Source organism: Hipposideros armiger, unplaced genomic scaffold (genome assembly GCF_001890085.2).
Source record: "Hipposideros armiger isolate ML-2016 unplaced genomic scaffold, ASM189008v1 scaffold_37, whole genome shotgun sequence".
NCBI classification, from domain to species: Eukaryota; Metazoa; Chordata; class Mammalia; order Chiroptera; family Hipposideridae; genus Hipposideros; species Hipposideros armiger.
This window is the reverse complement of record NW_017731387.1, coordinates 5,140,556-5,156,073: the sequence shown is the minus strand read 5'-3', so window position 1 is coordinate 5,156,073 and position 15,518 is coordinate 5,140,556. Positions and strand designations below refer to the sequence as shown.

The 15,518-nt window shown below is 55.1% G+C and overlaps 1 protein-coding gene across 1 annotated transcript in view; it reads right to left on the bottom strand.

Annotated features, from left to right (window-relative positions):
• The window catches only part of PPP1R12B (protein phosphatase 1 regulatory subunit 12B), a 108,000-nt gene that overhangs the window by 14,244 nt on the left and 78,238 nt on the right, over positions 1-15,518 (bottom strand). The window contains 3 exon segments of the mRNA XM_019638030.1: positions 1,961-2,065; positions 2,883-3,018; positions 5,941-5,957. Of these exon segments, the coding sequence (XP_019493575.1) occupies positions 1,961-2,065; positions 2,883-3,018; positions 5,941-5,957 (258 nt within the window).

Below are 15,518 nucleotides of genomic sequence, written 5' to 3'. Positions count from 1 at the left end.
GGGCTACGGAGGAGCCGCCGGCACAGCTACAGAGAACCACGTGCGCTGTGGACACCGACCCCGACGTCCTCTGGCCTCAGCATTTGAGAGCGGACGGGTCTCCTCAACGTGTCACACACACCGTCGGCCGCACAGCTTCCTTTCTTCAAACAACTAAGGGAGAGCGGACCGAACGCCAGCACCCGGCCGGGCTCCCGTCCTGAGGCCACTGCCACCTGCCTGTGCCACATCTGCTCTGAAGCGGGGGCCGACGACAAGAGGCCAGAGGGGCCCCGGCAGCTCGTTTCTGCCCGAAGTCTCGCTTTCCGGGCCTGACAAGCACAGAAGCTGCGATGACGTCACTTTTTCCACTGAGTTCACCTACACGAAGAACCAGTTTTTCTGTTGTTTTGTTTTTGTTAAATCTTAACCCCCTTAGGGGTCGGGTGGGCCTTTCATGTACCTGTGTCCATGCAAATGCGTGAGGCTGGCGGGGCCCCAACCCCTGTCCTGACCGACACTCCGGTTTGACACTCCGGTTTCGGTAAATAGCCGAGACCTGCTTTGGAGCCCCACCGCTTCCAAATTTCGGTAACTTGTATTTGGCAAAGTCTGTTCTGACACACCCAGAGCCTGTGCAGGCCCAGGGCGGCCACTCAGGCTGCTGGCCGCTGGGAGGCAGGGGCCGGGGAGGCCGCGGATGCCTCAGCCGAGAGGTGGGTCAGAGGCGTCTGCTGAGGGGCCGTGGGCCGGTCCTCCTGTGGCCCCTCGCACGGCTGCCCCCTGACTTTCTGCAGAGCCTGATGAGAAGCAGCTACGACCCATGTCTACCAACCACTGCCAATTCTTGGCTCCATTCAGACAGAAACCAGCCTCAGACACCTGCTGAGGGTCTGCCTGGCCCTGGGATTCTGGGGTCCAAGAGCCCCTCCTCGTGGCGGCTGATGCCTAAGCGGGGGCACTGAGCTGCTTTTCCTGTCCACCAAGTCACAGCCAGCCCTGCTGCCACCTGTGCTGCCGTCGGCCGCAGCAGCCCCAGCACAAGGGCCGCATTCGAGGGTGCGGTGCGTCTCCCGAGCTGATGGGCAGCTCCCAGGCCAGGCTGTGCCTCCTGCGCCCGCCCGCAAGCGGTCCCGGCTTTCCTGCGGCTCAGGCAGACGTGCTGCAGCTTCTAAGTGCTGGCACCCGGTCCCGAGGGTCTGCGGCAAGATGCTCTGAGGGTGCCGGGCGCCTGCCCTCCAAGGCCAGGCGCCCGGCACCGTGCAGCCCTGGCATCCGGGTCTCGGCGCTGGGTCGTGTAACAGCTGCCTCGGGCTTTCCTCTCTCCCGTCCAGCACAGTCCTTTTCAGACGCTGAGTGTCAGGGGCCAGGAGGCTTCCCGTTATCTCAACAATAACCGGGGTGCCTGCCCCAGCTTTCAGCTGCACACCGTGGCTGGAGGGTGATGTGGCCGCTGCCTCCAGCTCCCAACACGTCACCTAATGAGGCCTGGCGCCGAGGGGGCGGCTTGCCTGGCCTTCCTGTGCTAACGTCCCTATTCCGAGGCTGAGTGGCAGCGGTGACTTGGGGGCGGGGGGAGCACGTGCCACAGGACATCATCACTCAGCCGATCCAGTGTTCTCACCTCTGTCTGAAGCAAACCACTCACTTCTCAGCCTAATCTGCGACCTTTCTACGCCGGGTTTGAGACGTTTACCCGTCTCTAGGAGGTGACACGCAGGTGAACTGACTGAAATGAGAGGGACAAGCAGGTTGCTGCAGGCCTAGCCCCGTGTCGCTGGCTGGTGCCTCTGCCAAGAACTCGGCAGACAATCTGTGACATCGGTTGTCGGCGCTCAGGCCACCACCAGGGGCTCCATGTTCAGGGAAGACGCCCACTGAACCCGAAAGTCAAGTTAGACCCGAGAGGCCCGCGCCTGCCCCCGTGTGCCCCGCCCAGGCCCCCCGCTTCCTTGGCCTCCCAGCCTCCACGTCCCCTCACCTGGGCCACCTTGTCCAGCCTGGACTTCACGTCTGCCAGTTCCTGCTGGGCCTCCTGAAGCTTTGTTTTCAGTTTCTGGTTTTCGGTCAGCGCGCTCTCGTAGAGCTGGGGGCGGGAAAAAGACCAGGTCACCTCCAAGGGGCCCCTAGCACCAGAATTGTGTCACCTGAGGAGCACGGGCTGCACCCCCAGCCACCACCGCTGGGCAGACGGCAAGGATGGAGGCTGCGAGGCCAGAACACGTTCTGCCCACCGGCCTCTTGCTTCTTAAACTCAGTGAAGCCCCCGGCGCTGGGCTCAGGATGCCTCGAGCTCAGTCACATCAGCCTTGGGGGGAACGCGCCACTCCGTTTCTTACCGGGCACGTGCACAGCTTAAAAATGTGGTTCCCACAGAAACGGGAGCGAGTTTTAGTGGTGGCATAGTGTGAATACTGATTTTAGTCAAGTCCTGACTAACAGAACCAACTTTTTCTTGACAGAAAGCTTCTCCCCACATTGCGAGCACCTGGAAGGGCTGTCAGTCGGCCCGGAGCCAGGCCCTCTGCTGTGACACGGAAGGCGCGCGCGCACGCCAGGTCACTGCGTCCCTCTTTCCAGGAGTGCCTGGCTGGCATCCACAGGACAGAGCCGGCCTCCGGGTCACACAGCCTCTTTTACGCCCCCCTTTACAATTCTTAACCCTTCCTTTTTCCTACACCCCTAAGTACCTGATTCTGGGCACACATTTACTGCACTAAAACGACATGAAGGGTCTTATTCAGCTGGTGGAGCAGCCGGGAGACCTGGGGGGACGTAGTGTCACTGTCACTTAAGCACTGTCCCCTGCTTCATCAGAACTGTGCTCATTTGCCTGCACTGTGGAAACGGCTGGGAGCTTTACGTGCTGGAAGCCACGACCGGAACGCTGAACGGGACCCTACTTTTTTATAATCCCTGCTGGCGCTCTCCTCCACGCGGCTGGTCAGGGAGGCCAGGCGGGCCTCGCGCCGTGCTCTCGCAGAGGCCCGGTCACTGTAGGACTCGCTGGTTGTAGGGTTACTGCCTCCCGAGTCCAACCTGTGGGGGACACGTTAAAGATAAGAGGCTTTAAGAAAGAAGGGGCCCATGCTTAGGGGCAGTGTGGCGTCTTCTGACGAGCCCTTGGCAGTTCTGGCCAGAAACGACACACGCATTCCTTCCCGACTCTCCCGGGCGAAGCGGCCCAGCTTAGAGGAGGCTGTCACTGGCTAAGAATGGAGCTTGCTTGAAAAACTGGTGGTTTGGACCCAAATGCTCACTTAAATCTTAGAGCTTTCCCAATAAATTTAGGGTTGAGCTGCTTCCCTCAAGACTGTGCTTTTAAAAGCAAACGTTTCTTGGACCGCAACAGCTCTTGGAAAATGAGTCCGATGAAGTGTGAATGAACCAGGGGCGTGTGGGCTGGGAGGCCGGCTGGGAGGTGCGGGGCGGCCCCGGGGCAGGGCAGGTCTGCTGGGGCCCAGGCTTTTCTGCCCTCGTCCGTGTCCCGCCAGCACTGACACCTGTGATGGGCCCCCAGCTTGACAGCGGTGTCAGCCCCACGCTCCTATCGGGTCCTCAGTGGGGGTCGGTCAGCTGACTCTGTACATGCGGCCAGCACCCCGGTCCTCAGTACCGCGTCCTATTTTTTGGGGCTCTGCTCTTCCCAGACTAAATGTGGCCCATGACACTGCCATATCCAAACCAGCCCTGCAGAGCTCTGCGTCCTCCTGCTGGGGTGCTTTGATGAGTCAGAGCTGGGGCTTCCATCCGTGCCCCTGCCCTGGGGTGGCCACGGCCACAGCAGGGGTGGGAAGCAGGGAGGACGACACAAAGCTGCCAGCCATATCGACGGCCCCTTCTGCCTCACAGACGTGAGCCCACAACAGTCTTCTTCTTCTTTTAAGCGTGTGACTAGGCATCTCTACGGACTCCCCGATTTCACAAGCCATACGTGCTTACAGAAAAGATGAGCGGTGCCCAAGTGGCTAAAACACAAAGTCAAAGTCTCCCCGTAATCCTGCCCAAGAAATAACCACTCTTCACAGTTCAGCTCTATCCTTGTGGGGTATTAAGTACATAAATATGTTAAAAACATATTTCCACAAATAAAGTGAACAGCCTATTTCCTAAGTCCTCCTCTTTGTCCTGTGCGTTCACCACGACTGAAGCATCTTACCACGTCAGTGAAAACAGAGTGGCCTCATGTATAAAAACTGCAGTCCTCACTGGATGGCTGTGTGACAATTTAATCCTCTACTGACACATGCTCACTGTTTTGAATTTTTTAGCTAATATAAATAATGTTACAATGAGAAGACTTGTCTACAAACCCAGTGCATTGTCCAATTATCTCATTAGGATCCAGTCTGAGAAGTGGGACTGGCTGAGGGCTAAATGGGTTTTAAATGCTGCTGCCTGTGCTGTGCGACGGCCCCGCACAGGGGTCTGTCCTTCCCATCCACTCGAGTGTTTAGACCATTAGGGAGGTTCTTGTCTCTCTTCGCTTCTGCACAGCCTGCTCCTGCGCTGCCCGAGCTGGTCCTTCCTTACACCGCGGGAGGCACGTTCTACGGCTTTGGGAACTGACAGGCTGCACACGGGTTGCCCACTTTACGTTTTGTCTCTTTCATGGTGGCTTTTACTAGCAAAGGTTCTGCATTTTATATAAGTAGATTGACAGTTTTCACCCTTATGTACCATGCTTAGAAAGGTCTTTCCTCATAAAGTTGATAAATACTCTCTTCTACTACTTTTGTAGTGAACTCTTTCTCTTAAAAATTGTAATCCATTTGAAGTCTGGATTTTCGTCTTATTTTATTGTTTGGTTTTTTTACTTTGGTTTGACGGATGGATCTATTTCCCCAAATAGACAAATGTCTCAATGATCATTTAGTAAGCAGTTCTTTCCCCACAGTGTTTTTATTTTTTTAGGGCTACCTACTGTGTTCCACAGCTTTGTTTATTAAATGAACTCACTGTTTTAATCAGTTTTAGAGCATATTTTGGTCTGTAGGGAGGGTCTCTTCTTATAAACGGCCATTATAATGTATCAGTTCACAAGAAATTACCTAGGAAAACACCACATTCAATCAATTTTGCAAAACTAATTTTCTGCTAGGTAAGATGTAAGTTATTTCTCCTCGGCTGGTGCCTGGTGAGAGGTCAGCGGAGGAAGGGTGCTTGCAAGCTGACAGGTTTTAAGGTACAGTAAAAAAGAAGACCCAGCTCCATCGCCGCCCGAACTGCGATCCTCACTAGCCCTACGCTGACCCACGACTGCGCCTTCCTGCCACGGCGTCTCAGTGTCTCCATCAGAGGACACTCAGGCTTGTGGCCCCATAGTCGTCACCACTCACCGCTGTCCCTTCCTTCTGCAGGTCGGAGTTGTACCCTCAGGTGCTGGGAGGAGACATACGGAGGCCCATCCCCAAGCCCCCACATGCTTCTCGAATTTTCAGCACTTGCAAGTCAGGTCTTGACTTCATCCAACACATTATCACTGAGCACTACCAGGTCAAGGAGTTGTGCTGTGACATCATGTGACAGCGTCTAACTCCGTCTGGACTCGAGCATCCCTCGGCAGACCGTCACTGCTTCCTCCCCACCCTAATGCAGGGCGCACGGCGGCCCTGCACCTCTTGAAGGAAAGGCTGCTTCCCCAGCACAGCGCCTGGCACGCTGGCACCTCAGGACAGTTAAGGCAGCGGAGGGTGCAGAGCGTGTGGGGAGGTCAGGGCAGAGGGAGCGGAAAGCTACTGCATTCCTGCGGGCAGACGAGCAGTGAGAAAAGTCTGAATGACGGTGCGGCCGGGGCCGGGGGTGGGAGCAGAGGGCGTGCGGACACCACCCACCATGAAGGCTGAGTTTAGTCAGACGTGCTCACACGAGAGTTAAGCGTGCGTGTAAAACACGAAGGCTGAGTTTAGTCAGACATGCACTCGCACGAGCGTTAAGCGTGTAAAACACGGACATCCTTACCTAGAAAGCCTTTCGTGCTAGAGAAAGGAAGAGACAAAAAACAAAACAAAAATTAAAACCAGCATTAGCAAGGGCAGTATTTATCATTTCCATTTATAAATGCACTTTTCAAATCAAACGTCTCAACTTCAGCGCGGGAAGAGGGGTGCAGTTCGTTCCCTCACGCCCGCATCCAGACTGTGGGGGGTGCCCCTTACATGGGGCGTGAACAGCAGGTGAGCTGATCACAACCTGTCCCCGCCCGGCATGCTCTGTGAGTGACCGACTCCGGCCTCAGTGTCCATTCGGATTAGATTCCTCGGTCCACCTGCCCCGAGGGAACATGGCAATTTACAAACATTAAAACTCAGGACAGTTCCTGGCCTTCTCCCAGGTCTCCCTGAAAGGAGGGCGGTGAGGACAGGCCCCACCTGGTCCCCAGGACGGTGGTAAGAACTGGGAAGCAGTGCCGAGGTCCCAGGAAGAAGGCCTGTGACAGAGGCCATCCAGCTGGCACACCTACGGTCACTGTAAGCAGACGACAGAAAATGACGTCTGTGCTTTATGTTTACTTGTTGATCACAGACGACCTTTACCTTATCTCCAGTTTTTGTTTTTGTTTTTAAACAAGAACTCACGCAAATAAAAACCCAGCCGACTTGAATGTATTTGCTTATTTTCTCTTTTGAGGGGCTAACAAACTCAAGGACACACAAGAAGGAAGGAGAGAGACAAGGACCCCGCCATCCACGACGCTATGAGGCCGGGACCCCTGAGGAGTGTCGGGCCCGTCGCCAGCCCTGCACGTGCACGCTGACTCCAGGGGGCCGACGGGCGGCCTTTCCCCACAGGCTCTCCGCCATTCGGGGTCTACTCATCAGGGTTCTCTCTCGTGCACGTCTGGACCTCAGTCCTGGAGGCTGTCTCACCAGGGCCAGAGCACTTTTCAATACTTCTTAAGGTATTTTAAAGTCCCCACTCTGTTGTACAGGCCTGGCTGGGCACCACTGGCTTTTTAACCATTTCAGATGGGGTATCAGTAAGAAGAGTATATGGCGTGTCTTTAATGGTCTCACATACTTGAAGGCGACACCCTAGAACTTGCAAATCTCGACTTCAGGGACCTTTCGTCTTACACCTGTAACGGGTCTTCGGGGAGAGCTCTGGGGCACTGCCGATCACCCCGTTCTCAGCATTAACGGAGGGCACAGTCTCCTCCTTGCGCCTTTTTCTCTGGTGGAATACCTCTAGAAACCGTTCTGCTTGGCTTCCTTTCTGATATCCTACATAATCTGATGTTTGATGGAAAAACACTGGTTAGATTTAGGGAGAGGAAAGCTCGGGTTTCTTGGGTAAAAGGAGCAGAAATGCTGCGCTGGGGGAGGCCTGGCTTCCAGTTTCCCTCTCTGTCCTGCTGTCAAACTACGTAGGCCACTGTCATCCTGATGCTGCTTCTCACTGCACAAAGCTGACCGCAGGGGACAAGCTGGGCGGAGCCCGGAAGTGATGCCCCAAGAGGCAGGACACCATGAACCCTGAAGGTGGCAGAAGCCGGCCGAGCAGGCAGCAGGCAGGGAGAGGTCCCAGGGCACAGGCTCAGGGACTGCAGCCCAGTGTGGGCGCTCTGGGGCTGGGATGGGGTCCCTGAGCTGCACTCTGGGGATGCCCATCTCTGTGCGAACTCTCGCTGAACACTCACCGTGGTCTTTTCATAGGGTCTGAGGGTCTGCACAGATTATGTGGACGTGATGACATTGCATTTTAGTAAAAGCACGGGTCTTCTACCCAGTTTGCAGGCTGACACACACGTATTGGCACATGTTCTCGTCAGGGACCTTGGAAGGAACTCCTGCTTCTGTGAAAATCTGCTTTCAACCTTCTGACAGGTGAAGAGCAGCGGCCATTACGGTGACACTCTGGGGCACCTGGCCTAGAACAAACTGCTCAGAGAAGGAACTGTTTTCTCAGCTTTCATGGCCCAACTGGGGGCCATAGATACTGTGAATGGAACCCTGGAGCAGGAGGGACTAAACGCTGCTCAGAAACCAGAATGAACATAGAAAACGGCAATAAAAAGAGTGATTCGCTAGATCAACCGGAGTTTAACATGCTCCGAAGCCCAGAAGCACCCTTCCGTTCCTCTCTTGAAATTCTCCCATGACCACGTCCTTGGTCAGGACCTGTTTCTAATAAAAGAACAGAGTGAAGGTCACCACCAGTTCAGAGGACGACCCTGGGAGGGACGGAATCAGGCTGGTTTGGATTTGTGAAATGTGTAGGGCTCTCAAAGAACCAGAGACGGCCTTGGAAAAAAAATCCCACAAGAGCTTTTAACTTGAAAGTTACCAGGAGTTCAGGGAGGCACATAATTAAAACCAAACTCCTCTGACCAAGTTTAAAATAAAATTGTGGCTCTGGAAAGCTGGGCCCCAGGGGAAGGAATGAGACCAAGTCACGTGTCCGCTGCCAAGCCCGAGGCGGGCGTAGCTGAGTCCTTTGGAACTGGGCCTGACCCCACAGTGATGGGAAAAACCTCCCACATACGTTTTCCCTGAAGAGGGACCGAGCAGCAGGAACATCTCATGTCTGTTCTTGTGCTCTGGCCGGGCCGGGGGCACAGTCGGAGCTATTCTGGGCGGCCTCAGGGAACCGGCCTGTCCCGCTGGGTTCTCAGATTGACCAGGGTGAGCAAGTCTGGGACTATGGGTTTTCAGGGCTACGCAAACCCAATCACAACCAAGTTAACGAAAACAACGCAGCTTTGTAATCTGCTGAGGTGAAAACCCATTCTGGTTTCCTAGGTGTGTCTAAGACGTGAATGCCCTTCGGCCTGGGAGAGCCCCCAGCCCAGCTCTGAACAGGCCTCCCAGTCTAGGTTGCTCCACTGATACGTCTGGGAGTCCTGCCCAATTTGGAAACACCGTCAAGGTTTACACAAAGATGTGACAGCAGAGGATGGTGACGAGGCGGTGGTGTTTTTCCCACATCTAAAACAGTAACATTTCCTAATATTACCAAGTTGTCAGTGGTGTTAGGTTTCTACTGCTGTCGTAACAAATTAGCACAAAACTTAGCATCTCAAGCATCCACTTATTATCACAGAGTGTGCGTCAGGAGTCCAGCCTGGCCCCACCGGGTTCCCTGCTCAGGTGTCTACTGGCTGGGCTGTCATCGGGGCTCTGGGGACACTATGCCTTCCTGCTCACTCAGGGGCCGGCAGGGCTCTGTCTCTGTGGCTCTCAGGCCCTGGGTCCTTGCTGGCTGTGACAGCAACGGCACACAGAGTCCTTTCCACGCCTCGGGTTTCGGCTTCCCCGTCACCGGCTGAGAAAGCAATCTGCTTTTACGGGTTCATGTGATGAGACCAGGCCCACCGGGCCGACGGACAGAACCCTGGGAGAGCACTCTCATCGCATTTCCGGGCTCTGGGGACAAGGCCAGCACGTCGCTGGGGAGCATGTCAGAAACTCCCACAGACACAGACTTCCCCTTAGAGAACGCTTGTTCTCTCTGACCTGTAACTTCCTCACGGAAGAAACGTGCACAGCACTCGGCTGCAGCAGTGATCATGTTCCGGGCTTAGAATGATGCTGACGGCGCCGACTCTCACTGGGCTCAGGGCACCACGTGACCAGATGCATGCGGACAGCACACGCCTGTATAGCGTGTAACAGTGAGTGACACAAAAGACCGTCATATGATACTCCTGATCCATCTGCACCAATTACACGTGGATCAAAACACTCAGGAAAGTCAAGGAACACAGAGCTTTCATCCGGTTGACACTTCTGAAAGACCTCAGTGCCAGGCTGCGGCTGCCCTGGTGCTTTACCGTGGCACGTGGGAAAGAGGCGACGGAATGGCATTCACATACTTTAGGAGTGAAATCATTAAATTATGGAAACAGACACAGGTCTTGCAGTATCCATAGGTCATGTTACCTAAATAGTATCGGTTCCAGCATTTACCTGATATGATCTCAGGTAATTCCTTCTCTCTGCCTCAGTGTCCTCATGGCTAAAACGAGGGCAGATGGTACTGGCGTGTGACGCTGTCGACAGCGTCCGAGACAGCAGACGTAGGCGCTGCCGCGGCCCCTGGCATTCGGTGGGCGTCTATGGACACAGGCGCTGACTACTGCACTGAGCCTTTTCCATCCCCTCTCTTGTCCCTGTCGGTCCCCAGGCTGGGGCTGTAGGAGGGGCAAGTGCAAACAAATGCCCCGGCACTCGAGTGGAGGGTTTGATTATTGCAGCTTCTGATCAGCCAGGCTAATTCCTGCTTCCCCGTCCTGACCTGCTGCCTGGTAGCTACACTCTCTCCCAGATAACCAACCGTGGAGCTGACTTTGGAGATCTATACGGAGATGCGACAATGGAGAGGCTAAGGTCTAGGCACACGTCAAGCGCCTCTGCCCGCCTCGCGGGCCCGCCTCCCTGCACTGTGTACCCAAGGGGAGCTGGGTTTGGGGCTGCGATGAGAACTAACGCCCAGGCGTGAACGGTCACTAGCCACACTGCACAGTAAACAGAGTGACAAGAGAGGCAAAAAGCGGCTGAAACAGTAACAGGCAGATTGATTAATGCCACCTTGAGCTGCTTCGCTTTGGTCTTCTACAATTAATTGTCAGCTCACTCAAATATTGTGAGACTGAGCAAAAGAAGGAAAACAATGCTGAATAATATGGGGACATCTTCAAAGTTGGAAAAACCACCCCTGATCACATGGCTGGTTACGTACTGAAAATAAAAATAAAGCTAAGAACCTCGACTCTCCCTACAACTGACCGTGAACTGGCCCCCTAGGGTTCTGCATTCTTTGAGAAGCTTCTCACTGGGACAGAGAGAGGACTACAATACCTCCAAACAAATAAACATCAGGCCTTGTGTCCCCTGCGTGGGATCCCAGTGGTGACCGCAAGGGACAGCCCCCAGGAGAAGCCAAGTGCGGTCCGCTGCTGTTACCCCGCTTACTCTCAAGGGCACCCACCCCTAGACAGGCCCACCATGCCCACGGCGTCATCACGCGTGTCAGTGTTTTCAGCCCATAATCCTCTCCAGAGCGTCAGACTTTCTGGACACCGCTGTCTGAATGTCCTCAGGCACCTGACTCCACACGTCTAAAAGTGAGGCCATTTCGCCACTCAACAGCCTTTCTGCCTCCTGTGTTTGCCAACTAAGTGTCGTTATGCCACTTTTTACTGAGTCCCCGAGACCCGAGACTAAAGGATGGCTGACTTTTTTTGAGTGGAGTTAAAAAAACAACCAAAAAACCTGACACACTACTGGTTTTAATTAGAGAAAAGATGGTTAACAGATTGCACCCTTAATTAGCATTATTCACCCACATGTTTCTCATTCCACAACAGCAGATTCTGAAAGGGAGTAAAAGTGAATTCCAGATGGGCAGTGCCCAGATGCAGCGTGAGACGTGCAAAGGACGAGAGTACACACGAGAGCTGCCAGTGCTGCCACGGAGAGCGGAGGGGATGTCACCGGGCCGCCCCTGAGGCTCTGGGGCTGCACGGCCTCCTGTCCTGAGCAGCAGCCCTTCACCACCCAGTTGCTTGTTGACTGTAGCTGACTGGTCCGTAGGGCTGGTTACCAAACAAAACACGCAGGTTAAGTGTCCCTTTATTAACATGAATGGCTTGAGTGAGAAAATCATGTGGGGTCTTTGTATTTTGTGTCATGATCCTGAAGAAGTAGTGATCCAAATTAAATGGGGAAATGCTACCGATGTGGGTCATGGGTGCAGGTCAAATCCTATTATCTAAACACCAACCAATTCAATGAAACTCCGTCTCACTGAAAGATTCCCAGGGGTCAGCTGATGACCCCTTACACTTTAAGACTATTCAACATAATATCAACTGAGCACTGCAATTCAGACATGCCTCGGTATTTTGTCTTTGGATATGCCCTATATAGAACAGCGTTTTGTTAAATTAGCAAATAGTAATTGAGAATATTGACCAATAATTACCTGGCTCTTGCTTTCAAGGTGATTTAAAAATGTTAAGTCATCTAAATTGACTAGTTTGAGTTACTAGAATTTATAAGCTTGAGACTCAACAATACACAGTGATTAGATCACAAGAGCTGGAGGTGTGTGATGTGTCTGTGTGTAGTTCACAGCTATTGTTATTACTGAGTTTACTGCTGGGAAATTAGGTCAAAGGAGGCGTCTGTACTGACCGCGGACCCAGCACCCCATGCAGTCGCTGAGGGCGAGAACAGAGGCTGAGCCTTCAGGCTCTGAACAGGCTGTGTGGTTCCCGCCACAACCCGGTGGTAAGCTGGAAGTTGCTCCCCGAGCCAGAAGGTGGAGGGGAGCAGATCTGTCACTTGGAGTGCCCCAATTTTTGGAGACAAAAGAAGTATGACCTAGTGTGAACCTAGTGTGAATGCCAACAGAATTGTTTAGAAAGAAATGATATTGCTCTTTGGGGTCAAGAGACCAAAACAGCAGGACGGGGGCACACAGCTGTAATGGCCACTGTCGTGGGGTCTGGGGGCTGAGACCAAAAGGATGGACCATGGGCGTTTGGCTTTTGAAGACGGGTGTACGTTAGAAACCCTGTTTCATGGTTATAAGTTTGTGTTCAGAGAATGAAAAGTATCATGTTTGCAACACACACCCGAAGAAGTGAACAAGTCTTGGCCGCTGAAGTTGTGGCCATCCCGTCCCCCACAGGAAAGTGAGACTTCGCTGGGCGAGTCGGGCTGCAGGGCCCTGGCCAGCGCTGCCTCTGACATCACTGAGCAGTCAGAGGCTTCACCAACCAGCACAGGGGCACTCACTCACATATGGTAACTTAAGGAGTGTCAGATGCCGCTGGCAGTTTAAAAGCAGAGGTATGATGAGACAGTTTCAGCTTTCTGGTGACTGAAAAGTCATCGTGTTCTTTCTTTTCTTGGGTTAAAAATAAGGCCTGTTGAGCTGCAGTTTACAGTCTGCCCCTGCTGCTTCCTGAGTGGCTAAGGGCAAGGTGTCCACAACGGTCTCCCCACGTGAACAGCCATGCTTTTCACATTCCCTTTGAGAACGTTTTCCTTATACGGAAGCATCTGCTATTCAGCCCCTTTAACAGAGTAAGAAAAAATTGTAAACTTTCATCTGTTGGCTCAGACGTCCATGCTGCTTTGAGGAGCCGGCCCAGAGGCCACACCTCTTTAACTCTGCAGTCTCCAGCAGAAAAGTGCGTCACAAGTCACAGAAGCTCCGATGAGGACAGCGAGAGCTTTCTGATGTTAGTGGAGCAGCACACAGACACCCCTGCACCTTCAGAGAAGGCTGGAGCCCCTGCAGCCACAAGGGCTCGGGCGCTGTGGGTCACGGGCTCGTCTGCCCCGGCTCGGTCTGAGAACAGCCGCCAGCTCCTCCCTGGTCCGCGGACACAGCCTTCCGCCTTCCTGCAATCTCAGCTTCCTGGGTCCCCATCATGTCTGCATCTGGGCCTCTCACAGCTAGCTACCCCAGCTCTTACTGTCATCTTTGACCCTCACACGTCCTTAACCTTCGGTATACCGATACGTACGCAGGTGCTGTTGGTGGGTACGGGTCTGGAGTCACAGAGGCCTGATTGCTGAGGGGCTGGGTAAGCTCTTCAGTGCTCCTCAGTCCCCCCCCCACGTGGCACGCAGATAGCAATGCCCACCTTTCAGGGGACCAAAGCAAAGGGCCTGGCTGGGCACTCCGGACGTAATGCTCACGTGTGCAGGAGCACTGGGCTGTTTGGAGCTCTGTGCCTGGCCTGTCCTCCAGCGATGCCGGGTACGCAGCAGGGACGGCAACCCCATGGGCCTGTGAGCAGCAGCTGGTCACCACCCGGCTCAGCAGGCCCGTGATCACAGCACAGGGGCCAGCGTTTCGAGAGCACCCTAAGGGATGGGTCCAGGGGCAGCAGGGAGGTGGGGCCGCAGCACAGTCTCAGGAGCTGCATCTGTCACGAAGGACACATGGGAACCAGCACTCTCTAGGGCAGCCTCCAGCCGCCTGGACACTGGATGGCGGCCACAGCCACTGACCACTAAAAGGGAAGCAGTCTTATAAAGCCACCTACGCTTTGGTTTCCTGCAGTCCAAACTCCCAAACTCTGTCCCTTTCTCTGTGGCTGTCTAAACGTGGGGAGGGGCCGGTGGGTGGCAGGGCCAGAGCCCAGACAGAAGAAAGTGGCCCCAGCTCTGAAGGGGAGATGGCTGTCAATGCACAGACTTTGCTAGGAGCTCACCAGGTACCCACACATCGCTCGGGGGCTGTGCTCAGTGTGAACAAATGTCACTAAGGGGCACTGAGGGAGGGGACCCAAGGGACACAGCAATGAAGGAAAAGGGCTCGGTTTTGTGAGCCTCGACTGGTTGCCACCAAGAAATATCCACCAGCCACGGGGGAAGCGTTCAGTGGCTTCCGGCAAAGACGGGCACGGGCAGAGGTGATGCACAAGGTCCCCCAGGCCCGGTGGTGGGGACAGGCAGGTCGGAGCCCCCTCCTTCCTCCCACAAAGGGACTTATGAACGAAACAGCTTAATAACAAAATCCCTCTGGTGTTCTGGTAACCAAACATCCCCCACTGGTGTCCCAGACCAACAACCAACAGGCAGCACCCCGAATTTGATTCCCGGTAACTTACACACGAGAAAGACAGTGACAATGACATGAAGCAGTGCAGACACCAGGTCTGTTCATGCGTGTTTCATGCGTGTTCTGTGTTCTCCCCACTCAGACGCAATCACCACCCGCCACTGTGTTGTCCCCTCGGAAGGAGCTGCCACCTCCCAACCACCTCAAGTGCCACTTCTGGGAGCAGCTCCTGCTTCTGTCCGAGGGAGACACGAAACCGGAAACAAATACCCACAGGCGGAAACACCCCTGCAGAAAGCGGGGTAGCCCCTGTACAGCTGGTGGTCAACCACGTTTCCTGGTAACCGAGGAGCGAGACTGCAAGTGTCACAACTCTCGCTGGTGTCTGTCTGTCACTCGGGCACACACACAGGCAGAGGCACTCCCCCTCCCACGCAGAGTCACGCGGAACTTGCAGGGAACTGAAGGCTAACGCACCTAGTTCCACGGCCATTTGGGAACTTTTTTTCTTAAAACGCCCTGACAGCCCTGACCCATAAAACTCAGGAAAGGGGGCAACTAAAAATAGCCACGACCTTAAGAAAAGCCCGGTGCGATGCAGGGACAAGGGCTCCGCCGCCGCCCTGTCGAGGGTCCGCAGCTGAGCTGAGAGCCGGACACGCCGCGGCCGCCAGAGCTCGGGAGGCGGCCGGGCCTGCGGCGGCGAGCGCACCGGGGTCCCCACACGCGCCGGGGTCCCCACTGCCCGCCGGGGTCCCCACGCGCGGCGCCGCCCGGCCCCCTCCCCTGCCACCTGCCGCACAGCTGCGCCCGGAACCGCCGCTTACTCGGAGCGTCCTGGCGGCCGCGGCGGGGGACGCGGGCGGGGACTCGGCCTGGGAGCGGCGCGCCCGCGGGAACTCCTTGCTGCGGGCGAACAGCGAGGACGACATGGCTCCTCGGCCCCTCGCGCGCGGGGCGGCCTGCAGGCGGCGTCCGCTCGCTCGTGCGCGGCGGGGAGGCGGCTCCGCGCGGCG